The 24,338-nt window shown below is 42.1% G+C and overlaps 3 protein-coding genes across 4 annotated transcripts; all 3 read right to left on the minus strand.

Annotated features, from left to right (window-relative positions):
* Nucleotides 1-286: 286 nt before the first annotated feature.
* On the minus strand, nucleotides 287-9,596 carry hdac10 (histone deacetylase 10). The gene is made up of 20 exons (XM_030096362.1): nucleotides 9,402-9,596; nucleotides 7,237-7,371; nucleotides 7,032-7,128; nucleotides 6,844-6,941; nucleotides 5,734-5,838; nucleotides 5,576-5,644; nucleotides 5,364-5,490; nucleotides 4,012-4,077; nucleotides 3,859-3,918; nucleotides 3,685-3,774; nucleotides 3,476-3,582; nucleotides 3,324-3,391; nucleotides 2,425-2,653; nucleotides 2,248-2,338; nucleotides 2,075-2,160; nucleotides 1,791-1,847; nucleotides 1,617-1,698; nucleotides 1,268-1,456; nucleotides 1,012-1,171; nucleotides 287-892 (listed from the first exon to the last, which is right to left on the minus strand). Exons 1-20 carry the CDS (start codon nucleotides 9,458-9,460, stop codon nucleotides 861-863), a joined length of 2,007 nt encoding a protein of 668 aa, XP_029952222.1. The 5' UTR covers nucleotides 9,461-9,596; the 3' UTR covers nucleotides 287-860.
* A 1,564-nt stretch (nucleotides 9,597-11,160) lies between these two features.
* Nucleotides 11,161-14,087, minus strand: aplnr2 (apelin receptor 2). The gene is made up of 2 exons (XM_030096498.1): nucleotides 13,765-14,087; nucleotides 11,161-12,719 (listed from the first exon to the last, which is right to left on the minus strand). The coding sequence occupies exon 2, from the start codon at nucleotides 12,631-12,633 to the stop codon at nucleotides 11,167-11,169; it is 1,467 nt and encodes a 488-aa protein (XP_029952358.1). The 5' UTR covers nucleotides 12,634-12,719; nucleotides 13,765-14,087; the 3' UTR covers nucleotides 11,161-11,166.
* Nucleotides 14,088-17,452: 3,365 nt separating this feature from the next.
* On the minus strand, nucleotides 17,453-24,040 carry pus7 (pseudouridine synthase 7). Of its 2 annotated transcripts, XM_030097096.1 has the most exons (18): nucleotides 23,960-24,040; nucleotides 23,695-23,772; nucleotides 23,198-23,506; nucleotides 23,026-23,110; nucleotides 22,708-22,824; nucleotides 22,465-22,609; nucleotides 22,026-22,043; nucleotides 21,620-21,731; nucleotides 21,442-21,519; nucleotides 21,204-21,332; nucleotides 20,622-20,747; nucleotides 20,447-20,508; nucleotides 20,197-20,357; nucleotides 19,910-20,036; nucleotides 19,533-19,634; nucleotides 19,326-19,455; nucleotides 18,534-18,625; nucleotides 17,453-17,977 (listed from the first exon to the last, which is right to left on the minus strand). In XM_030097096.1, exons 1-18 carry the CDS (start codon nucleotides 24,016-24,018, stop codon nucleotides 17,841-17,843), a joined length of 2,067 nt encoding a protein of 688 aa, XP_029952956.1. In that variant the 5' UTR covers nucleotides 24,019-24,040; the 3' UTR covers nucleotides 17,453-17,840. The 2 variants fall into 2 exon arrangements, with proteins under 2 accessions (XP_029952956.1, XP_029952958.1); XM_030097098.1 differs by lacking the exon at nucleotides 22,026-22,043 and having other exon boundaries at nucleotides 17,841-17,977.
* Nucleotides 24,041-24,338: the final 298 nt, after the last annotated feature.

The raw sequence follows: 24,338 nt of genomic DNA on the forward strand, positions 1-24,338 counted from the left end.
ATTTTTTCATAATGACTTGACATTCATCCTTTGTCTTTTACTTGCAGAAATGTCTTTTACTGTTACATAGCTTAAATTCTGTTACAACAGAATTTACAACACTGGTGTTAAAAAAACAAGTATTTCTCAAAAACTACTCAGAGTATTAAATACTTTTCAATGAGTGGATGTTCTATTGTGTCATTCATAGCATTTCATTCGATTCTCCTGAATAAAATATTGACATTCAAAGCACATTTCTTAGATGAACATAGTACAGACAAATGACACCAAAATAATTGGGTTTTGTAACCAACTGCAGAAAAAAGGCAGGAATTTATTTCATGAAAAGAAAGGCAAAAATGTTATTGAATATACACAGAAGGAGTTTCTACTTTTAGATTCGAGGGATCAGTGTTGCCCCAATGTGTTTGATATGTCATTGATTACTCCCACAAACTATTTACACTGGAAGCTAAAGGTGCCACCTCCAAAATAGTTAAACCTTTTGCATTAGCTACATCATGTACACTAGTATGCATTTGTGTGGTAATTTTTTCACGGACTCCTTGTGGGCCGGAGAGAGAAAGGTGCAGCATGTGGCCCACCAGGCAAGGCTGAAGTCTGTCCTAGAGGAAGATATGTCAGTACAAGAGAAATGAGTCATGTAATCCTATCTGCGGCACTATTGTTTCACGTTCTCAAATACAAACATCATGATGTACAACAGTTTTCAATATCTGAGTTGTTCGATAAAACAGAACATAGAAATAGGACCATCTTCAGTTTCCTATTGCATTATCACAAGATGCTTTAAGAATTTATTGGAGCAACTGATTAAAAAATAAAGCATCATCCATCAGAAGATGATCCAGTCATCTTCAGAGTTCCTGCCTCTTTCCCGTGTCTGCGGCTGTTTTCAGGAGAGAAAAAGTCCAGTTAGAACATAACTGCTCTCTTTTATTTGTTCTCAGTCTATTGATTCTATATTGATGCTTGTTGCTGGAATGCTTCCTGATGCTGTGTGCTCACCGGTGGTCTGCAGGAGCGTCCAGTCAGCCAGCAGCTTCCGTCTCAGCCTCTCCATGTCCTCCACATCCTGTGGGAGTGGCGCCTGAAGCTGGCCCAGAGGGGGGGCCGGCTCCCCCAGCAGAGAACAGGCTGTTGGACTCACGCAGGATTTCTCACATTCCTGAAAGTCAAAACGAAACGACAACAAAACACAGATCACAAGTTGTGAATATGCAGAAGAACAGGATGAGCACGATGCCAGGTTCAGCCTTTTTACCTGTATTAGAACCAGCACGTGCCCTTGAGCAAGGCACTGCAGCAGACCGGTCAGCTGCTGCCACACACCGTCACTCACTTCACTCCCCGGCATCCGAACCAGCAGAACCAGACTGGGGTCAAACTCATACCCCAGAGGCAGAAGAAGACCAAACACGGCCTGAATGACCCCTGACACATCAGCGCAGCCCTGTGGGACAAACACTACTGTTTTTCCTGCATGTAGACAAATATTTTTCAAAATTAAAAATACTCCTTTGACCATCATGGTCATCAAGATATGAAATTAAATCTGTTGAAATAAAATATAAAGTATAAAATCTGCTGAATCTATTTTTCTCCCACAGTACCTTCTTTAAACACACTGGAATGTCATTTTTGCATTTTGACTGCTTCGTCTCTCTGCTGCCTATCCGCACCACAAGAGCTTTTCTGAAAAGAGAGACGTTGTGAACATGTCGCTGGTGCTGTTACAATATTTAAGTCGTACGAGCCTCTACACTGAGGGAGGAATCAGTGATCACCTGTCTTCTGTGATGTTACTTGGGGCTTCCCCGTCGCCGACACACACGACTAAAACACTGCGTGGAGACAAGCAGAGATGACTCAGAATGCAACACTGAGAACAAGACATCCTCAACAGGTTCAGCGTCAAACTGCATCTGTGTTGCTGTTTGCGCTCCACCTGCGTCAACGATACTTGAGCAGAGGAAAAAGTGGAAAATCAAAGCAACATATTAGCAACAAAAAATACAAAAAGAGTGGGAGCTGCAGGCAGAGCAACACGATCAAATCAAGGTTTGTATACCGATTGTTTGGAGCCATTGTGACATGCTGCACAACACACGCCGTCGCCATGGTGATATCCCGGACCACGGCCAAGCCATTGAGGATCTGCGAGATAAGGATCAAACATCATCATCAGCTCATTCAGAGAACTCAGCAGAGGAAAAACCAGATGAAAAGACTCCTCAGCTTCACCTCATCCTTCTCCATTTTCTCTGTGAGGGTAATGAGACCAGAGAGGGCAGAGAGAGCTTCGCTGTCACCCTCGCCTTCGAGGAAGTTCTCCCTGAGCGCCGAGGAGAAAAGACATTAGCTTGAATTTCATGTGAGTGAGGATAAATCCGCTCTTCAGCAGACGTGACGGCTCCACACCTGAGTTTACCGGCGACACGTGGGTCGAGTTTGTCCGAGGTGGCGAGGCGTTTACATCCCTCCGGACAAACCGCCTCATCTGAGAGCAGCGCGGCGGTGCGAACAGGAGGGGCGACGCGTTTCACAGGCTCGGGCCAAACCACCGCCACTTTGTCTTTCCATGTGCTTTCCCCCGCTTCTTTTGGTGATCCGGAGGGCTTGGTGCTGATTTGGAAGGAGGACAGATCAGCTGGAAAAATAGGCAGAAGAAACAAGTCACATGATTTAAAACTGTTTAAATCGATGTCTATATTTAACACACTGGTCTGTAGAAATGGATGACAGAGTGAATCACATGCAAACCGGGCACATGCTGTGTGTGTCTGAGCTCACGTTAAAACAGGAAAACTAAAGAATGGAGTGTTTTTTGTTGGTTAAACTTGGATCTCTGTGAGGGTCCTGTTTGTTACATTATTACACTGAAGAAACAGTAACAGATATTTGGCTAAAGATGAACTTATTCAAAGTATTTTTTTTAAAATTTCTGTTAATTTAGTTACACAGTAAGTACTGAAAAGGGAGACGCTGTTTTTTCATTGCTTTACCAAAGAGAGATTTTATAAAAATAAGGCCAAGCAGCCAAACTGAAGTTGCGTTTTATAGAGATATCATTATTTTGTTAAACTGAATTCCACGTCCATCCAGAGGAGGCACTCTTAAAAATCTATACAAAACTGCTTCCACCTGTATTAAATTTGTAATTACTGTATTATTAAGTGAATTCTCACACGTAAAACACTTGGTTGGTAACTTGGTGTTAAATTAGAAGCCAAAATCTCTTGTGGCTGTTATCCTGAGCGCGACGCGACCTCTGGTAGAGCCGGTGACCTTTCAGAGGCCTCGTCATGTGAAAGCTGTACCTGCATGGCCGAGGCACGACCAGTACCGTCTGTGAGCCCAACGCACACAGTGGATAGACTCCAGGGCACTGACAGAGAACAATGAAAACATCAATAAATAATCACTGACATGGAACACACACACACACACACATACACACGTCAAAGCCCACCTCTGACAGGGGCTGCGGAGGTTTTCAGGCCGAGGGTTTGGATCTCCGAGCAGAGTCTGGACTGTCTGGCAGACTGACTGGGACAGTGAAGTCAGGTTGTATCCACCCTGGAAAGCACCGTGTAACATTTCACAACCCGTTTACAATCCTGTCTTTGAGGAAAATGATGCTGCCGCCTCATGTGTTTGATGTTCGGTGTGTGGTCTGACCTCCAGCACGGCACACACTTTCCCTCCTGCAAGATTCATTAAGAGGTGAGTGAGGTGTGCAAAGATGTCTGGAGTAGCACACATTTCACCCTGAAGGAAAATGTAGCAAACGCGGAGTTACTACGGTTCTTAAATCTTGTTCTTCAGCTTTGGTTATGGTAAATTCTTTCTCACCTCCGGGTCGCCGATTCCCGAGTCATAGCCAGCAGACACCAAAACCAATTCTGGGCAAAACTTGAGAATAAAAAAGATGCACAAACTCAGAAGAACCATGCTGAGTGTTGTACTTCAGTCACTGCAAAATGTGAATTCAACAAAGTGATTTACCTCGTATGCAACTGGCAGGAGAACATGACAGAAGACAGACAGAAAGTCGCTGTTTGTCATCCCAACCTGAAATATGAGAAAGGAGGTGTCTTGAATGAATCACACTTTTTCACACAATGTCCCCAAAACCAGACAAAACATAACTGAACATTTTTCAGACCGAACATAGCATTGACAAATAATATGCTGGAAAGTGATGATTTGAGGAGATGATGAAGGGTTGTGCGTGGGCACAGGAGAGGGGCTCAGATTTAATAATATGTCCATATACTGTAAGCAAGATGATCTATTGCAATTTAAAGATGCACACCGGCTGCATAAAGAAAAACAGCATCATTTACATGTATATTGAGATTTGCCTTTTGTTTCCAGTCTTCCACAGAAACATTCAATAGTAAGTCATTGCTTTTGTTTACATCCAGGATTAACAAACATCTCATGCCTTTAATTGGCAATGTTTGAATCCTATTTCAAGAAACCATGCAGACAGGAAGTAAAGACCACCATGGTTGAACTGGGTAATAATTAGCCTTGTTGTGACGCATTAAAATTTCTGAAATTTTTGAACTACCACAGTGTGTACCACCTGGTGAGACGTAGAGAACAAGCATAATGATGGAAGAATGGGGGGAGGAGAAGGATGAGGGAGGAAGACGGTGGGCTTGGGGGCGAGGGAAGGGAGAGAGGGTGGAAAAATGTGGGTAAAAGATAGGTGGTTCAGTAGAGACGAGGGAGGGTGGACATGGGTGGGAGGTTTAATCGGAGGGTGTGGGAGAGGGAGGTATTTTAGGTTATTTATTTATTGTTAAATGTGCAAATGATTTTAAATTGGATTTGCTATATTTTAAGAAGGGATGGAGAGTGTTGTGTTGCTGAATGAATGTGGTGTGTGGATGGTTGGGTTTGACCCAACGGGGGACAGAGGATGGAAATTAGCCATGGCTACAATCCTGTGTTTTGTGAAGTCTGTGCACAACATTGTACACTTGCTTTAATTTTAAAATGCATTGTCCCTTTTCAAATTAATAAAACATACATACAAATGATTAACACAGAAGAGGTTACGGACAATGACCAGTGACCATAGTAATGATTTGGACAAAAGAGAACACGTTACAGTGATACTGGAAGACGTGGACACATGTCATGTTGACTTTTTTATACTGTCTATGTAACTGGATGCGCTGTTTTCTTTTCTTTTCTCTGATTTCTTTTACATGTTCAAATCAAGCCTTCAAATCAAATCCAATCAGATCAAACTACTGATTCTTTTAGGATTTGCAAAAGTAAAAAAAAAAACATTAATTAAGACGAAAAAAAAAAGCTCAACTTCAGTTTCAGCACCTTCTCACCTTGTTCCAGGGCACATTAATGTTGAAGCCAACACCTTTATCTTTGCCAACAGCGTCGTAGTCGGATTCAGGAAGATGAGGCCAAAAGATCGAATGTTCGTAACGGTGCCAAGAAAAGTAGAGTACACTGAGGAGTGTATTAAAAAAAAAAGAACACAGAATTTAAGATTAAGCCAGACAACAATTTCACCAGTTCACAATCATCCCCATACCTTGGATCGTCTTCAAAACAGTACTGCACACCTTGGCCATGATGTATGTCCCAGTCCACGATCAACACTCTGAAAAATATGTTCAATTTGAAGATATACGGATGTTTTTTTTTACTGATAGTTGCATTAATCAATGTAAAGATCAAGGGTTGTTCTACCTTTTGAGTCCATACTTTTGTTTGGCATACTGAGCTGCTATAGCTACATTGTTGAAGGTGCAGAAACCACAGGCTGCATCCCGCATGCTGTGGTGTCCTGGCGGCCTTTCAGCAGTGAGAGAAGCAATCATGAGTTCATTCAGCGTACACAGGCAAAAATGAGGGATGATCACTGATGATTCAGCTGAAAACAAACAAGATTGTGCCTGAGTAGCGGCACAAAAGAAAACCCTGAAACAAGCTTTATTTTTAAAAGAAATGCAGTCCTGTCCTATAAGCTACATTTATTACATTAGGAAATCATTTATTTAAGACTGTTGCAACTGGAAAACAAAAATGTTACATTACAATGAATCTGTCTGATGCCCTCATGAATTGTAAGAAGTCGCTGGAAAAACATTCTGGAAGTCAAACTGTGATTGTTGCTGCTGTCGCTGTGAAATATGTTGAAGGAATGTATAGAATGTTTTCACAAAGATGTGGTCTCGGACCTGATATTAAAGATCTTTGACATTCTGCCTGCTAACTCAAAACCTTGATGTTGCACATCAGATCTAACGATGTTCTCAGGAAACAGTGTGAAGACTTTCCAGATCTGTTAAACACAGTCAGCTCTGTCAGTGCCCAGGTTTTTATCAGTGTTCTGTTGCCATCAGCCACAAAAGAAGAGGAGAGATTCAGCAGGTTTCTGGCACTCTGTCTTTTTACATTTTCTGGGAACAAAACATTTTTTGGTAGACTGCTTGAACAAGTCAGGGGTAACATTTTTAAGCTCAAATCTACTCTTTGTTATAGGTTACAGGTGTCACAGAAGACTTTGCTACTGGAAGAAGACAAATATAAATGTGCCAGAGACTGTCACAGACAACCATGCCACCTCCCACTGCACTCCTTAAGAGCTCTGACAGTGGGGATGCAAATGACAGGAGAGGAAAAGGCTTCATCCTTTATTGCTGAAATATGCTTTAAAAATAGAACTGCCTGGCTTTTAAAAATCTCCATCCCATAATAATAATAATTGCTTACAAGACAATAATGGAGCACCTAAACCATGGAGCATCCCCACTGTAAATCAGTATTTCATAGCAGGGCTGCCCTGAGTGGCCTCACCTGACAAGAGCCATGCCATTCCTCACTTTCCCCATCAGGACGTGGTCCACTAGCTGCAGTGCAGCCCCCACAGCCAGTTTTGCACAGTGGTAAGAGTTCTAAGAGAGGAAACAACCGGAATCAGCTCTGATTACAGATGAGATCTAAATAAAAAGAAAAAACTAAATGTGTGTGTATGTGAGACTAACAGGGTGAAAGTAGACCGCGTTAAACTGGAGAGCGAAGTCCTTCAACTCTTGCACAGACATGTGTGGAGTCTTTTTCACTTTCTCCAGGTATTCTTCACTGATGACCGAAAGAAGACATGATTAGGAGAGTAATCTGAGGCATGAATGTTATGCACATATTTAAAATTCATTAAATTACGAGCAAGCTCTGGAATTCAGAAGCGACCTGTGAATCAGCAGAATCTCCTCCTCGGTGGCCTCTCGGACTGGGATGGAGACACAGTGATCGGCGAGACCACTCCGGACCAAAGCCTCGTAGCTCACTGTCAGACGCTCGGGCACCTCCACCTCACATTCTGGGCTGGAGATCAAGAAATGGTCATTTCGAACACGTCTAACATTTGTGAGTGAGTTACAGTAACTCCGATATAAACAACTTACAAATAGTTTAAATAATTTAAACAAACAGAGCAAGCAGTCAAAATATACAAGAATTTCTAAAATATATTTCAACACAAAAGAAAACAATGACATATTTGAGGGTTTGAGTTAAGAAAGAGATTTGTTAGTAAATAAATGAAATGATTTGTTAAAAGGTCATCAGTTATATGGCAGTGATTTTTGCAATGAAATAGCTATTTATTTATTCATTTTTAGACAAGTGCAAAAAAAAGGGTGGTGGCTTTCTGCTTGGATCTGTCTGGTCTGATAAGTAGAAGGGTGAGCAGACCAAAGTCACTTCCTGCTATGTTAATTCTGCTTAAATTGTGACAATTACATGATTCTCAATTAATAAACCAGAATCTGCAGAACAGGATTTTCTTCTCTGAAATATCAAATCATTGAATTTCTTTAAAATCAAAAGAAAAGAGTGTGCTTCTGTTTCTAAAGCCCAAACAAAATGTGACAAGGTGGATATTTAATGACTGGTGAGCAGGGTGTATCATGCCTATAACCAATAGTTAACTCGGATTGGCTGCAGTGTTCTATGAAGTGATACAGAAAAAAAGCTGAAAGGAAAGATGATTGACACTTGTTTCTCTGCTAAGACAAACTAAGAACAGTGTTGTCTATTCTTTGCATATTTAGAAATGTGTACACTTGATGAATCAGAGCAGCAGGTCAGTCAGAAATCTGAGATGCAGCATGCTTATGTCTGCACAAATCCATTTATATAAACAGCCTGATTGTGTGACTTGATGAGTCAGACTGCTGCATGAAGCTGAAGGTGATACATCCCTAATTTATCTGCGATGGATTAAGATATTTCTGAACCATTTGTCTGTTTGTTGATGAGTAGTGCGATAATTTATACATTTACTGCCAAAGTCCTTTTAGTTCAGAAGCAGAATAGAACTTTACTGATTATTTACGGTAAGGTAGACCAGCCCCCTATCATATTAATTCCAGAAAAAAATATTTAAAATCAATGTAGCAAGCTTTAAACATGTCATGCAAAAAAGTGCAAATACAATGTGAAAATGTTTCTATTTTAGCATAGTGTGAATATTTTGAAATCTAGAACTGAATCAGATGGCACATCACCCGGCTTAGCAACACTCAAAAAATACTCAAATCTTACACATCTGGAAAAAAAAGACAAAATTGGCAGAATTCAGTGTTTTACAGAACGGCTGACACAAGGAAGGACAAAGAAACAGACAACGAAAACAGAAATGGAAAGCAAGAGCGTTTTGGAAGGTAAAGACTGACTCCTCAAACTCACAGGTGTAGATTTTAAAACTAACTAAACCCAGTGAAATACTAAAATGAAAAAAAGGGGTCCTCTTAAAAACACCCCCCCCCCCCCCCCCCCCCCCCCCCCACACACACACACACACACACACACACACAAACAAACACTAGCATAGTCTCTTTTAAGGACTGAAAACCTGGATTTTATTTAATTCATTTCAGTATGTGTTGTTGAAACCAGTATTGTTGTAGTGTCGAGGACGACAAATGGAATTAAAACGCCAAAAGACGATATAGCCTAGTCGTGCAAAATCTTCGGGGTCAAAGAAAGAATCAAATAATCTTCGTTTGTTTCAAAAGAAAGAAGAAATTCTTTCATCCGGGTACGCCTCTCAAATGGGTCCGACGAGCAACAGAAAAAAAAACTTTTTTCCGACAAAAATACGCGCGCTTGTATTTGTTGTTGTTTAACAGAGAATATCAAATATTAATCCACCTGATGTTAGTGTAAAAGATCCGTACAAAAAGTAATCAACTAGTTCGAGTTTATTTTTGTAAAGTAATACTAATAACAAGGAATAGCAACGAATCAGCGTTCATGCAGTGTCCTAACTACAAGCGTCTGACTCCATTAACCTGCTCAGTTCTGTCCTTAAAGCTCATTATTTAGTGCAATATTTTGTGTCGAGTACTTACTCATCCCAGAGCAGTTTGTAGCTGGTCATTTCTTCATCATAAATGAGCGCGGTGCCCATTTTCCTCTCGCTCTTCCCACTCCAGACGACACGAGGATTAAAAATGTGTCCGGCTGTACCTGGAATTTTATGATGCTGCTCAGTGTTCTAAGTTGACATGTAATAACAATGATTGTCCACTGCACATTTGCGTGGAGGAGAGGGATCCCCGGCAGTTTACGGATGCAGACAGTCGCCCCCTGCTGGAGGGGTGTAGTACCCATCCAACTATTTATTTATTTATTTATTTATTTATTTATTTATTTATTATATGCGAGGTTACAGTTTTTGCAGTTATCCCCAAACAAATACAAAAGACAAATATCCTGGTTTATATCTACAGACTGATGTCTTTGTAGATTTTGCATGCTCTCTATGTGCTAGTTTGTTATTTTCCAGGCGTCTCAGCCCAGCAGTGGACATAATTGTCTGGAAGTCTGGTGGACAAATAGTTACTCAATTTTTATTGCATTGAATTAGCTTTGAGAGCAACATATCATCCAGATCCTGATATAAACCGTATTTTGTTTTGCCGCATACAGTGTGGTGGTGTTCTGAATATTTAGACTATAAGTTGAAAACAGTTTAGCAATCTAAAAATACTGTAGAGAGTAAACAAATCTTTTAAACAGCATTTATTGTACAACAATCGTGTAATATTCTGTTAGTTTCATTTAGGCATTCTAAATACAGTGACACCCAAAGCATCATGGCAATATAATGTAACAAAAAGCAGAAGAAAACTCTGAATTCATTTGATTCTCATGAAGTGAAAGTTATAAATCAATGCAGGGAAAGTCAGAAAAGTTGTGTTTGATGAAACATTTCTCTTTTGTGACAACACTGCCAGTACATCCCACCATCAGAAGCCTGTTTTTTGCTCTTTCAAGTGATGATATATTTGTAAGAAACATGCATTTGTGGAATTAGCAGAAAAATTGAGTACTATATGGCTAGCACCAATGAAAAAAATTCCAAATCATCAACATCACACAGCATTTAGTCTTGTTGTTGACTCTTACTTTGAGCTTTTGGTGCCCCTGAGTGCAGCAAATCAGAGTCAACAGAAAAGCAAAGCTGGCTGGTTATTCCATCATCACTGTTCCCAAATACTGCATGTTGCCTTCTAATAAACCAGGGTACCAGGCTGAGAAAATATGATTGATTGCCCGACTTTTAGTGAGAAGAGAAATATGTCAAAACACCTGATTGGCACAGTCCACATGCTCAGGTCTGCTCATCCCAGAAAATTATCCTTTACTGTAACATACTGTAAAAGGGCAGTAAACAAATTTTAAACAGTAAACTACTGATTGCCAAGAAACAGTGTACAAAATAGAAGTAATCTGTCAAATACAAATATTACTTTTTGTGCGTAATACTCCAGACCACCAACTGTACAACACAAATCAACAAACAACACTATTTTAAAGGTAAAAAAAATAAAGAGTTCATGAGAAGACCTCGATAGGTCACACAGTCTTTCCATGGATTTTCCAGTGGGAAGAATGAGAAGCGAGAATATTTACTGAAAGTTCATTTGATATGTTTTCTTTGAACACAGTGACCCCTGGCCACATTACTGCAGGAGCTTATTCTCATGCAGTTTACTCTTAATGGCACATAAACAGGCCATTTTAAAAACGGAGTTGCTTTCGATAACCTTATGTTAATTTTTGTTTGAGGTGACATTCTATTTGATTTGGTTACAGCGGCTCGTATTCTTCTTACACAGCTCTTGAGTCCCCCACCCTCTCTGGTTCTCCATCCTCTACTCTGTCTTCTGTTTCCTCCTGTGTCCTTGTGGGAAATGTTGAGCTTATTTCTTGTTTTTCTTGTGCCACTCCATCCTTGTTGCCCTCATCCCCTTCACCCATGTCTTTCCTTTTTCCGGTCATCCTGCACCACCCAAACAGGGCTCCTCTGCATCTCTTCCTGAAAGATGGGTCGCAGGCGGCGTAGAGAACGGGGTTCAGGCAGGAGTTTAGGTAAGCTAAACAGGTGACGTACGGGTGAGCAGCCAGCAAAATCCGATCTAAAGAGCAGGAGTAAGGGAGGAACCCAAACTCCAGCAGCAGGGACGCAGTTTTATTAACATGCAGAGGTAGCCAGCACAAGAAGAAAGCCAACACTAAAGTCACAATAACCCTGAGGAGTCTGCGCTGGCGTCTGCGGTCAGGATGAGGTCCCCGTCCGAAATGCCTGCTGACGAGCTGAGCTAGTGAGCAGTAACAAACTAGTAATACAATCAGAGGCAACAGAAACCCAATTAGGGTTGATTTTAGGCTCAGAGCTGCAGCCCACCACATCTCGGCCCTCTCTTTCTCTCCCTCTTCCAGCTCTGCTCCGGTCAGCATGGAGTAATCCATCTGGCAGGAAAGAAAGACGGATCGATCAACGCCATCTTGCTGCCAATCATCCTCCAATTCCTCATCCGATTCCACCTGCCGCACGGAGCGCAGGAGCAAACCAGGAAGTGCCAGCACTCCGGACGCCACCCACACGCCTCCCAGTACCCACAAAGCCCTTCTGGGGCAGCCCTGCAGGGTGTGGCGGCTGGAGGGCCGGCGTCCAGTCAGAACCCAGTACCGCTCCACGCTGAGCATGCTCAGGCTGAACACGCTAGCGTACATGTTGAGGGCGGTGAGGAAGCTGCTGATCTGGCAGAGGGGCTGGCCGAAGGGCCAGTGGTAGCCCATCGCTGTGTAGACGGCCCACAGCGGCAGAGTCACCAGGAAGCACAGGTCAGCCAACGCCAAACTGGCTATAAGGGAGTCTGTGAGGGAGCGAGAGGGACGAGGGGTGGAGGGCGGGGAGGAGGAGGTGGAGGAATGAGAGGAAGGTCTGTGGGGTTTCGGTGAGGAACATCCACCGTTGCCTTTTTTTGTCAGAGAAAGAGACATGCAGTGAGTTCTGCCATCGCTGTTGACGCTCTGCTGACCGGTCCTGAAAACAGAGAGGCAGCAGAACCATCCGGATCGCGGCGGCTTTTTCTCCGTCGTCCTGATTCTTCTGCTGTCGGCTCGGTCCAAGTAGGCCCAGAGCACCAGGCTGTTCCCCAGGCAGCCCAGCAGGAACGCCAGCAGGTAGACGGAGGGGATGATGGAGAAGGTGGGCGACCACTCGCTGTAGTCACAGTGGAAGTAGGGAGACGGAGAAGGAACGGGGGATTGGAAGAGGTCTGCGTGTGACATCTGTCTGTCCAGGTCCCGTCCAGGTGGAAGGGTATGAATAAATCCTCAATATGCTGTTCCTCCCTCTATCTGCTGACTTGGATGGTCTGAAAATGTGAAGAAATACAACAATGCAACTGAAACATATAGCGGATGATACGTGCACATTGCTTCAGATTGAACCACATATTTTAATACAGAGCATTCCTGGTCACTGTTTGGAAGCTACTGCCTCACCTTCTTCAGCTAGCGTGAGTTTAAAAACAATGTGAGGAACAGGTGGAGACACAGGGAAGCCAGAGAGACTTTAGTGGAGTGGAGGAGCAGCGTGGCGTCAGGAGAAACATACTATAGTGACAGGATTCAGTTCAAACAAAGGTTTTGGTCAAAGGCAACACAGACTGCTAACCTTGTTAGTAAAAAACACAATAATTCCAATAGTTGTGTTTTTATATATATAAAAAACTAGCTGTGTAGCTGTTTAATATTTGGAGGTGAAGGTCATCATTTTTTATCTATTTTAAGGTAACAGTTATTCGACATGATAGTTGTTAAAATTTTCCTCAAAGGTTCAGGATTTACATAAATGTAAAACATTTCCGTTTTTTTTTTTTCCTGTGCTTAATGCTGTGTATTCTGAAATTTAGAAACTAAATAAACTACTGTTTAGATCTTGGAAATGCATGGCCAAAAAAGAATGAATGAAACATTTGCTGTCAACATATGAATTGAATGACTTTTTTCCAGTACAAATCTCAAAACACTTCATTGCCTTAAAGAAATAAGAAAATAAGAATTCCAGTTTTAAAGCAACATTTATCTAAACAGCAACGGGAATAAATCAAATCTCAAAGTGACCAATGTCTCTTTCATATTGTGTTTCTTTCTTTTTTTAAGAATGTTTGCATTTCATTTGAACCTTTTCTTTTTCTACACAGACAGTGAAAATACACCGGAGTCAAAAAGTTTGCTGTACAAACTTGACCATTCAGGTTGATTCTGTGTGTAGAGGAGGAATGCAGCTCAAGGAAGAAACTGTTTTTTTCTGTTTTCGGTATGAAGTTGGAAACCCTGGCAGATAACATGTGGCATCCTGACACGGGCTCTGGAATAGTGAGAATAATTCTGCTGAAGCACTGAACAGGCACTCACCTCAGACGTCTTCATCAGCTTTGGTCCAGATCCATTCACAGACGCTGATATTCAGCTGATCGTCACTGTGGAGCCAACACGAGTCCCGTCTCTTCGTCTGCTTTCATTTCGCTGTCCGTCAGAGATCTGGTCTGTTTCTCTCTCAATCTCCACATCTGTAATGTGCTGACTGAAGACACTGAGTGTATATCAGTGTCCCTCCACACACACACACACTCATACACAGATCCCTCCTTTCTCTCGTCCTCAAACAAGACCACCCCAGCAGAAAGTTACAAGACCTGCAAACATCAACCCCCCCAACACAAACAACACTCACCTCCCGAGAGACACAATAGCTTCCCACCATCCTCCCCCCACCAACACACATCACACACAGCAGCACGCACACACACACACACACACAGAAAGTTGCCCATCCCCTGGGCCGTGCTCATATTCTCCAGGCAGACACAGACACTTCCAAATGCGCCTACAGTACACAAATATGTGCAAACACAACCGCTCTCATTGTTTCTTTGCGGCTCACATATTCAAACACACAGTGTACACAGAAGTCAAATGCGACAACCCACACACAAGACAAATAACAACTAACAGCCCTCACATTCATAGCCTGAGCGCTACATCAGAATAGAGGCTATCACCCTCCGTGAATACTCTGAAAAGGCCTGTGAACAACTGTTCACGGGCCTTTCGAGGAACACTTGGGTTTTTCTCTGTGAAACTGTGTTGTATTTGGTGCAAAATAAATAAAATTGAATAGATCATTTTATTTGTAGATCTCTTGTTCAAGATTGTTACTGATTGTAAAGGAAAACTCATTTAAAAATAAAATACTCTGTCAACGGCGTCTGTGTTGTCTAAATGCTGTATTTGAGACCCATCCAGCAGATACTATTCTACAATCAGCACAGCCATAATTCAGCTTTAATTAAAGGAATCATCACATCCAAGTCAAGAAGTCAGAAAACGGATAGCATCTTGTCTATACTACAGAATAGAAACCGCTGGTTTTGTTATTCTATCAAATGAATTCATCTGAGTGTCTCTTAATTCCAGATGATTATTAAATGTACATGTTTCACACATTTAAATCTTCTTTGCTCGCTTCAGCAGTGGCCACATTAGATCTCCCGTCTCTCCATCTCATCTTTCACATTGTTTTGGACATCGAAAAATGATCTTCATTCCAAAAAACTGAATGTTGAATTGAATCAAAAAACCTTGAACCACAAAGCAGAGGCTGAACATTTACCCAGTTAGTCTCGGTGCAGCTGGTTACTTTATTATTGTAGGATTGCACGTCAAAATGATGTTTGATTTTTTCTGACATGAGTAAATCTATGAATATTAATCTCCAGCATTATACTGAAGAATGACTCTTTTTTGTTGTTTGGTGCAGAAACCTTTATGAATTCACATCAGTTTAATAGAGAGAGTGTTGCACTCATTTTTTCTAAAAGCAAATGGTGTTCAGTGGAAAGTTGACACTGTGGTCCTAAATTGCTGCATTGTGTATCTGGCAGCTGTTAGCTGTATTTGTAGACGCTGCTGTCCTCAGGTTTATAGTCTCAGGCTTTAGATTACAACTGGAGAGTCATCAGCGATGCTGCTGTTTCAGATTTTCCCGCCTGAATATCAATTTTTGCGCTAAAGGAAAGCCTGAGAGAAAAGTAATTTTCTAGACATATCAAGCTCATTGCTTCTCAGAAAACAAATGTAGATCCTTAACTGCAATATAAGGAATCAAGTTTTTTTCATGATAGATGACAAAACAAGAACAAGAGAAACACAAAATGCTGTCCTGTTTGTAGTTTGTGTTAAACTTACGCTCAACATAATATGGTCTTTGGACATCAGACGGTCATCCAGCTTCAAATAAGTTCACAAGCAGAGTTGTGTCTGAAGTACACCGAGTACAACAGGTGAATGTTTCAGTTTTGGCTAGAAGGACTGATGGGAGAATGAGTGATGTGAAGTTAAAGTGTCACTCCTGGGGACATTCGGACAGCAAACAGGAAGCGTTTGTTCCCATGTGGTCATCCCAACCTTTCACTGGAGCAGATGTTCCTTAAAAACATTCCACAGTCTTTTCTCTCACCAAAACACACACACACACACACACATACACACACACACTCTAAGGTTTACTTGCTGAGAGTGAAATAAAGGCAGAGTAAATACCACCATGCATGTCTTTGAGAAGATGACTGCAGGCTGGAGCTCCCAGTGGGACGCAGCGCGGGCAAGAGTTCAACCAGCTCCAACGTTATTAAAGCTTCTGTCAATGTTATAATTCGCATAAGGGAGAAATCCGAGAAGGCCTTACAGTTTCTATGTGTAAACGTGCACCTGTCACGTTTGTCTTTTTAAATTCAGTTTCTGTGGAACATATCAGGAAACCTACTGATCGATTCATTCCTTCATTCTGTCTTGCCATTACTGTCAGATCCAAGTGTAAAGAGACAGGACACTGGTAACCAGTCAAGTTTTCCTTGTATGGGGAAGTCGTGTAAATCCTCCTTTTAAATGCCGGATAGTCATTAAGCTCTGAGTGAGGATGAACGTTGAGGAGTCATTATCAGCGTTTTCCATATTAGAACAGATCTTTGAATGTAACTGTGCCTCTTTCATGGCTCATCAAGCGTGCTGCTTTGGTGACTCGAATAAGGAAATAAGATAAGGATTTGCATAATAAGCCTTGAATGGAGTGAGTCACAGTGGAGCAAGTATCAGAGGCTGAATAGCATTAGGGATGAAACACCCTGAGGAGACAGAGGACACCTGGGATAATGACAATCTGTGGAGCACATCGGTGGTTTATTTGTGTTTTGATTGTGAGAGCGGCCGGGGCGGAGGTGCAGGAACACCTTTTCATCGAGTGTAAGCAGTTCTTTTACATGGGGACGCTGCCTCAGGGGCGCGAGGAGCAGCTTTTTAAAAAGATCTGTCAATTCTACGAGGGAGAGCCACAGTTTGTTACTCTGAACGACATGATCGGCCACCTTCCTGTTTACTCGGCATACACCTTCAGACGGTTCAAGGCCGACGTCCCTTGAATGTACGAGCCACAGGTACAAAAATTACTTAAGCCGCTATTTTAATTCAAAATTTTGTTTCTTCCAACAGCTGTTCTCTCAAGATTTTCTACAACAACTATTCTGCATTTCACAGAAATCCAAAAAAATTAGCTGAATATTAAAGACATATTTGATATCTACACCAGAAATACTTCAATATTTATTGACGCCTAAGTGAGATGTCCACACAGTAGAACAAATGTGGAAGAAAAGGTTTTTCCAAATGAATTGTTTTTAAGGTTTTGTGTACATTCAAGCCAGTCATTTATGACACAGTATTATAACATTTACAGTGATATGATGAGTCACCACTTTCAGTTGGGGGGAAGCACCGATACAAGCTGCCAGCTGGCATATGCCGATATGCCAGCTGGTCAGCTCCGCTCAGCTCAGCGGCGCCTGGCTTGACCAGCAGCAGCCCGATAAGAGCACACAGTGAGCAGGTGGAAGAATCGCTGTCTCCGACCAACAGCAGAGGGAGGCACTGAGGCTCCATTATTTACATGATGCAGTTTATAAGATATTCAGTATAAACATGCTGCATTATATAAAGGATGTGCTTAAATTAAAAATAAAGAAATAAATATAAAGCACAGACACGTGTGTTGAATCTCTGGACAATTTAATTTCTGTTTTTGTAATTCACACTACTAAAGCTGGAACAAACTAAAGGAAAAAACACTTCTGTACAAAACAGTTCATGTGATGATCTGGGCATCCCAGAAGCACAAGGTTTACTTAAGAACTGAGAAAGAGATGTTAACTGTGCTGCAGCGATTCAGCACAGACGAAGTAAAAACATCACTTAAAAAAAAGGTTGCATGATGATAAACTCCTGTTCTTTTTATGTCAAAGAAACTATTTAAGGTTCACATAGAACCCAACTGATCTGTGACAGAATGAACAGCTTATTTTAAAACACTCACAACAGTAAGTAGCCAGTACATATCGGTGCTCCGCGGTCCGGTTTTCACACCCGGCGGGGTTCTGGCCTCAGTTGAACCAGGTGGTGTTGAGCTGAGTCTGCTTCTTGATGCTCGTGTCGAGCTTGAGGACCTCCCTGATGGCCATGGTGGCGTAGGTCGACGGAGGCAGGGAGAACTCCATCCGCAGAGCGCGATACTTCCCCTCTGCCGGGGGGGGCGGGGGATTGTCAAGAAACCTTCAAACGTCTACACTGTTTACTCGTGGTTGACCACGACAGAAATCAAAGATTTCTAAACAAGCCTATTTACATGCAAACTACAACTCTTTTCATTATATCATTTCTGCAGTTTTCACAGTAAATAAGTGATCATGTCCATAACCCAGTGTGATACTCTTTATCAGATGATGGCAGCTATCTAATTATAAGAATTCAGTGTGAGCGCACGCACTGTTCATCGAATCAGCTTTCATAATATAATGGTACATTCACTGTGGCTGAAAATTTGACAGCCAGTCCAAATAAAACTAAACTAATCATATGTTATAAAGAACTTTCCCCCCCTCTGCATTCATTCACCAATCCTATTTCTGGGAGGTGTAGTCACACACAGTGGCAAAAGGCAACAGATTTGTTTTTTGTATGAACATCAGTCGAGCCTAGCATTTGGAAATCAGGACCCAGAATATGGCAGAAGAGTAATTTCATGTGCCTTGTCATTTGCTGCTGCCGCCGCCGCGTTTGATCTGTAACAAACTCACCGCTGTTGAAGACCGGGGCTGGTTTGTTCTCCAGGATCTCAAAGTCACTGTGGACCAGAGAGATCTTGGGGTCATCGTACTGGATCACCTTCCTGCACAGAACAGAATATAGATCACAACATGTCGGTTTGAGGAGAATCGGCAAAGATAGTCAAGACTGAAAATTAAATGTTTCTACTGACGTATTCACACTAAGGGGGCCATAACAGCATGATGAAGAAAATGATTCTAAAATCTTCACACAGTTGCAGACCTTATGGAGACATGCGCAAAGAATTTCATGCAGGTATGAAATAACTCATCAATAAAATGCTGTAAACAGCAGAAACTAACAACTCCTGACAATATTTTCACTCTTAAACCAAGCGGAGGGAGTTGAAAGCTGTTGTCTGTCAATAGTAAGCAAAATCGAAATGAAAGGGAACACTGGGTAATTTTCTTTCATCCTGTTTTCAGTCAATAGCGCCTTTGTTTGAAGACGCCTGAAGCCTCGCCACACCTTTTAGGAGTCTACGACACACGAGCACAAGCACTTTGGATATTTTAAGAGCTAATGCACAACACAAACCAACAACTGTTCAACTGGCAAATGCATGTTCACTGTATTGAGTATGAAGAATAAACTTAACCACAGACTGAGGTGGTGTCAAGAAGAGCTATAATTTTGTGTTGCAAAAATTGCCAGTGTTGCATTAAACAAGTGTAGCAGAAACACCTTCTCTGTAATCAGAGTGATCTCCTGTCAATCAGCCCAATGCGACGGTGAAAGAGAGCAGCAGACGGTGTGTTTACCAGCTGACATCCGTGGGCCTGATGAGAACGCGTCGGTACGCTCCAGCCAGGGAGTAGTCCTTCACTTTGTGTCTCATGTTGTCGATGTCCAGCCCGTCTGCAGCCAGCAGCTCTCTGTAGCCTTTACCAACTAACAAAGCAGCACTTTCCCTTTAGACTTCATCCAGAATACAAATAATGGACATACTGCACAGAGAGTCTTCTCACCGTGGTGAGAGGGGTAGATGACGTCAAATCCAGGAAGTGGCATGACGATGTCGTGGATGGAGTGTTTCTCAGCTTCCTCTGCAGACAGCGCACGTGCTGTGGCTTCAAAAACATACAAACACAACATCAAACTAAATTTCTCATGACTTCAACGAGAAAAAAACCCTGAAGTGATTCTTTTTGGCTTCAAAGACAAAGGTTGAAAGATCAGTCTCATCTTGACTCTTGTCATCCACAACAATAAAAGCAAGCCAGAAATCTGGATGTAATTATGGGTTTATATCTGCATTTCTTTTCTTTCCTTGCAAAGCGCATTGAGTTGCCTGGTTTCTGAATGGTGCTCTATAAACTGCTGAATAAAATAACTGATCACTAACTTCCTTCCAGCACCAGGTCTCCTTCCACAGCCTTGAGGCCGAAGGCTTCGATTCTGCGGCTCACCATGGTGTTCCACACCACGCTCTGGTAGCTGTGGATGTACATCAAGCGGTTGTTACGAGGAATCTGTGGAGGAAATTCAAAAAAATACAGGAGGGAACAAAATGGTTCAGAAAGTGTCAAAGAAAATGGCGCTAAAATAAAATCATTCCACGTTTACATTTGTGGCTGATGGGAGATAAAATTAAATGTGTAATGCAAAGTAAAGTTGTTTAAGAAAACCAACCAGGCCAAAGGCAGTGATGATGTTTTTCTTGCCGTACATCGACAGGCCTCTCAGCAGCTGTCCCTCCACGCAGCGCTTGTTCGGCAGTTTCTTCAGCGCCGCCTCTGGATCCTGAGTCTTCGCCCACTCCTCCCTGCAGCGCACCAGAAAGCCTTTCTCTGCTGCAGAAAAAAAAAGGTCAAGAAAAAAGTTTGACTCACTGTCCAAATAATTGAAAAGTAGAAAGAAGTGAGAAAAAAAAATGAATTACCTCCAGGTCGAGGCTTCAGTATTAAATCTACAACCTGGTTCCAGTCGTTTTTCAGAATAGCCCTGTCCAAATCAACGAATGGGGGGGAAACGGTTCAGTTTATGGTTCTTTCAAAATGTGCCGTGTCAGGACATTCTGAAGCGAGCCGACGTACATCACGCGGCGCAGAGCTCACCTGCCAACCTGCTGAGTGGGAACGGCCGTGGTGCCAAAGCGCTGCATCCCGAAGTAGTTGATGAAGCCGGTCTGCTTGAGGGACGTCATGGACTGGTGGACCTGCTCATCACTCCCTGAGATGTTCCTGATTTGCAAGAGGACAAAGGCATGCGATTTATCTTAAAGATCATAGCAACATGCAGAGTCCATATTCAGGCCGCGAAATGAAGGGGGAAAAAAAGAGGAATCGAAACACAACATTTTTGGGATGAATTCATAGTTCCCAAGAATAACAATGTCCTGTCACACGTGCTGTTCTTTAAAATCCTTTGTTTTTTTTTTTAAGGAGTTGATATTTGCTTTAAACATGGCAACTTTAAAAACACTATTTAAAAACCCCACTCCATTTTTTTAAAAAAAGAAATGAACAAAAAATGTATCTGCACTCACTTTCATCATGCTAGATTACATAATTTCAACCAAATTGTAGCAGATTTTGCAAAGTAACTTCCACAAGTCTCATGTTGACATAGCTCCAGTTATTACCCTTTAATTACAGGTGACCAGCATTAACAGAAATATCACTCTGACATGTACTGACCTGATGACGACAGTGAAGTGGTTTCCCTGCAGCTCCCCCAGCTTTAGAGGGTGGTTTTTGTAGCTAAAGTTTCCAAGTTTGAGGTTCATGAGGCACTTATTGAGGTGGGCCAGCCTCTCTGCGGTGATCCTTCGAGAACAGAGGAAACGTTAATTCACCGACGCTTGCGGAAAAGCTAAAGCACAGAAAACAAAAACATCATTATTGTGGTGTTGAGCTTCGAGCAATGCATCCTCACTTGAGCACTGCAATCTCTTGCACTGTGATGGCCCTCTTGTCCTTGGTTCCCATGTAGGAAAACATGTTGGGTCTTGTCCTGAACAGACATGACAGGATCTACTGGTGTTAATCTGCTTCTCTAATGATTTTCTTATTTGAATATCAATAAATTGTGACTTTAAAAAGCTCAAACCGACCTGAGGAATTTGGACAGGACATTGATGGCATCCATTGTGTCTTTGTTTTCCTTGTACAGGACAAAGTGGCAGTAGCTGCCACGGTTTTTTGGCCAAAAGTGTTTCCGGGGAGCTTTCAGAAAGACAGGAAATAATAGGTTGTTTAAAAAGAAATATACATATTAAAAGATCAACATACACACCTTTAAAAGATCCTGTACTTTCATACAATACTGAACAGTATGATTAAAAAAAAAAAATCACAGCTCTTATTCAGGATGGTTTCTCTCTTTTCCAATCACTATATCGATGGAAAACAAAAATCATAAGTGAATCCACATTAATACACATTTTGTTAGTTGTGCCTCGCTCCACATGGGTCTTAAGTGTGGTACTTCTCTTTGCTGTGTAGAGAACAGAGTCTTACCTGCAGTTGTTTTGACTTCTATCCACCAGAGAAAAGCAAAGGGAGGATAGAATGACATTACTAAGAAGGAGACGTTTATGCACTGTGTGACGATGTGAGGGGCGAGATCTCATGCACTGGCCTGAGAGCGGAGCATTCAAATGGTTTATGCAACACAGGTGCACAGGGGTTTTTACCCCCACAGTCCTTCAGACTGGTCAGTCCACAATCAAACTGCGTCTGGTTGAAGATCTACTGGGACTAACAAAGACGAACTGTCTCATGCAGGTGTGTTGACCATGCATATGCATAAGTGCATGCATTATGGCTCACTGTTCTGGTCTACATGTGGTCCAGACCAGAAGATAAAATTAGAACTAAGAAGGACATGCAATAGATCTGTTCTCAGATCATTCATTATGACAGGTCAGAATGCTGTTGCTGCTGTTTATTCAAATACCTGCCAAAGCCTTCTTCCCCGCAGCGTGATATGCCACAATATACTTGCGTCCCTCTTTTTCTTCTGTCTTTGTTTCAAGTCCAGGAAACTGAGACTTGATGGCTTTGTGGACAAGTGTACGTTTTTCTTTTGTATCATCCATCACCTAAACACAACGGATAAATTAGTTTGAAAATGTAATTCACAAAATATTGCAAAATTGAAAATGTATTTCCAAGATGAGCTAAACTTGTATTGACTCACCTCAATGGAAACGTTGTCCTCTTTATTAGTGAATAGCTGCAGTTCAGTGAGCTGCTTTTTCTGCTCATCAGTCAGTACATCACATTCTTTGGGCTGTTCTTCAGTTTCTGGGACATCCTGAAAAACAGGGAAGAAATACATTTACGAGGTGCAAACAAACTGGAAAATTACTATTATTCCAGCAGATTTTAATGAGAAAGAGCATCTCTACGATCGACTCAATACCTGCGGCCAAATCTCAGATTGCCATTCTTTCAAATTCATTTCAACTTGCAACAACAACTGTATCGTAGTAATGATACAGATGTGAAGTCCTACCTCAGCCTCTGCTGGGATAGAGAGGTCATCCAAATGCACCACCTTGCCTTGTTTGTTGATTTCGTGCACAACAAAATCTGAATATCTGAGGGAAAAAAAACAACACAGTTAAATAAATCACTTTCAAAATTGTGAAGCCAATGTGCTTCCAAGCTCAAGAAAGTCAGCAAACCTTTCTTTCAGGATTCCTGAGAAACCCTCGTGGTCACTGACATATTTGAGGATGCCAACATCCAGCTCAGTGAGGCCGTGCTTCATCATATCAGCAAAGGTCTCACCCTCCTCCTCCTCCCCATCGCCCTCCTCTTCACCTCCAAGTCCTTCCTCTTCGTCTCGGGTCGGATGGCCACCATTTTTGTGATCTTCTTCAACTTTCGTCTTCTTGGATGGTGTATTTTGCTCTTCATCCTCTGGACAGCCTCTCTTCTCACCGACCTGGGCAGGGAGAGGAGTGGGCTCTGATTCTGCCATCAAAGCCAACCTGGAGCAGAAAAGACAGAAAAAAAAAAAAACTGTTATCCTCAAACGTGACTTGTACCTACTAGATTATTTTTAAGTCATCAATGCATCCTTGTTAAAACAAGTGCACTTTACATGTCAATCGAAAATACAGCTGAAAGGAAGGCGCAAATGCATCCAAGATCCTTTCAAAACATTGAGACAACCTACTGTTTGTAGAGACGTGGCGAAAGGCGGGGTTGGATCTCGGACACACTTATTGTTTTCCACCTTGCAAAGACACGGGATCTGTGAGACAACAAACAAACACTTCCACTTGATTCAACTTAGCAAAGCAGCTAGCGTCTGACCAGACTCAAGCTAGCTAACAGCGCCGGCTAATGTTCGTGTTTCTCGCAGAGAATCAGAGTTCAGATGATGGTGTTAACAGAGTCGACATGCTGCTCTGGGTGGGGGAGATTATGCTTTAACTCACGTGTGTCTCACGACGTTCGAAAGGAACCGAGTGGCAGTCACGGCAGCGTTTTCCCACATGTGCGTGCTTCCGGAAACAGGCAGTACCTTAAGCCCGCCTCCTCCGCGCGATAGGGCAACAGACCTGTCAATCACCGAGCAAGGCGGCGCGTGCAACCTGTATTTACATCATGAAATATTACCAGAGTTGGAAAAGTTACTTTCAAAAAAGTAATAAGCTATAGTTACTTGTTACTTCTTCACAAAAGTATTTGAGTTAGTTACTGAGTTATTTTACAAGAAAGTAATTATTAGGCTACTGTAAATTACTGTAAAAAAAAGTGTTAAACTTGTTCGGTTGATCGCCTTGCTATCACATTTTCTATCAGGTGTACCTAGGT

This window comes from Salarias fasciatus, chromosome 7 (assembly GCF_902148845.1).
Source record: "Salarias fasciatus chromosome 7, fSalaFa1.1, whole genome shotgun sequence".
Lineage (NCBI taxonomy): Eukaryota > Metazoa > Chordata > Actinopteri > Blenniiformes > Blenniidae > Salarias > Salarias fasciatus.

Coding starts and splice junctions, on each gene's coding strand:
- hdac10 (XM_030096362.1), bottom strand. CDS start 9,460: ATGGGCACCGCGCTCATTTATGATGAAGAAATGACCAGCTACAAACTG. Junction 5,645..5,733: donor CAAAAGTATGGACTCAAAAG/GTAGAACAACCC, acceptor CATATTTTTCAG/AGTGTTGATCGTGGACTGGG. Junction 1,457..1,616: donor TTCCAGTGTGTTTAAAGAAG/GTACTGTGGGAG, acceptor TTTGTCCCACAG/GGCTGCGCTGATGTGTCAGG.
- aplnr2 (XM_030096498.1), bottom strand. CDS start 12,633: ATGTCACACGCAGACCTCTTCCAATCCCCCGTTCCTTCTCCGTCTCCC.
- pus7 (XM_030097096.1), bottom strand. CDS start 24,018: ATGTGGGAAAACGCTGCCGTGACTGCCACTCGGTTCCTTTCGAACGTC. Junction 22,610..22,707: donor AGGACAACGTTTCCATTGAG/GTGAGTCAATAC, acceptor CGTTGTGTTTAG/GTGATGGATGATACAAAAGA. Junction 19,635..19,909: donor AGACCTGGTGCTGGAAGGAA/GTTAGTGATCAG, acceptor ATGTTTTTGAAG/CCACAGCACGTGCGCTGTCT.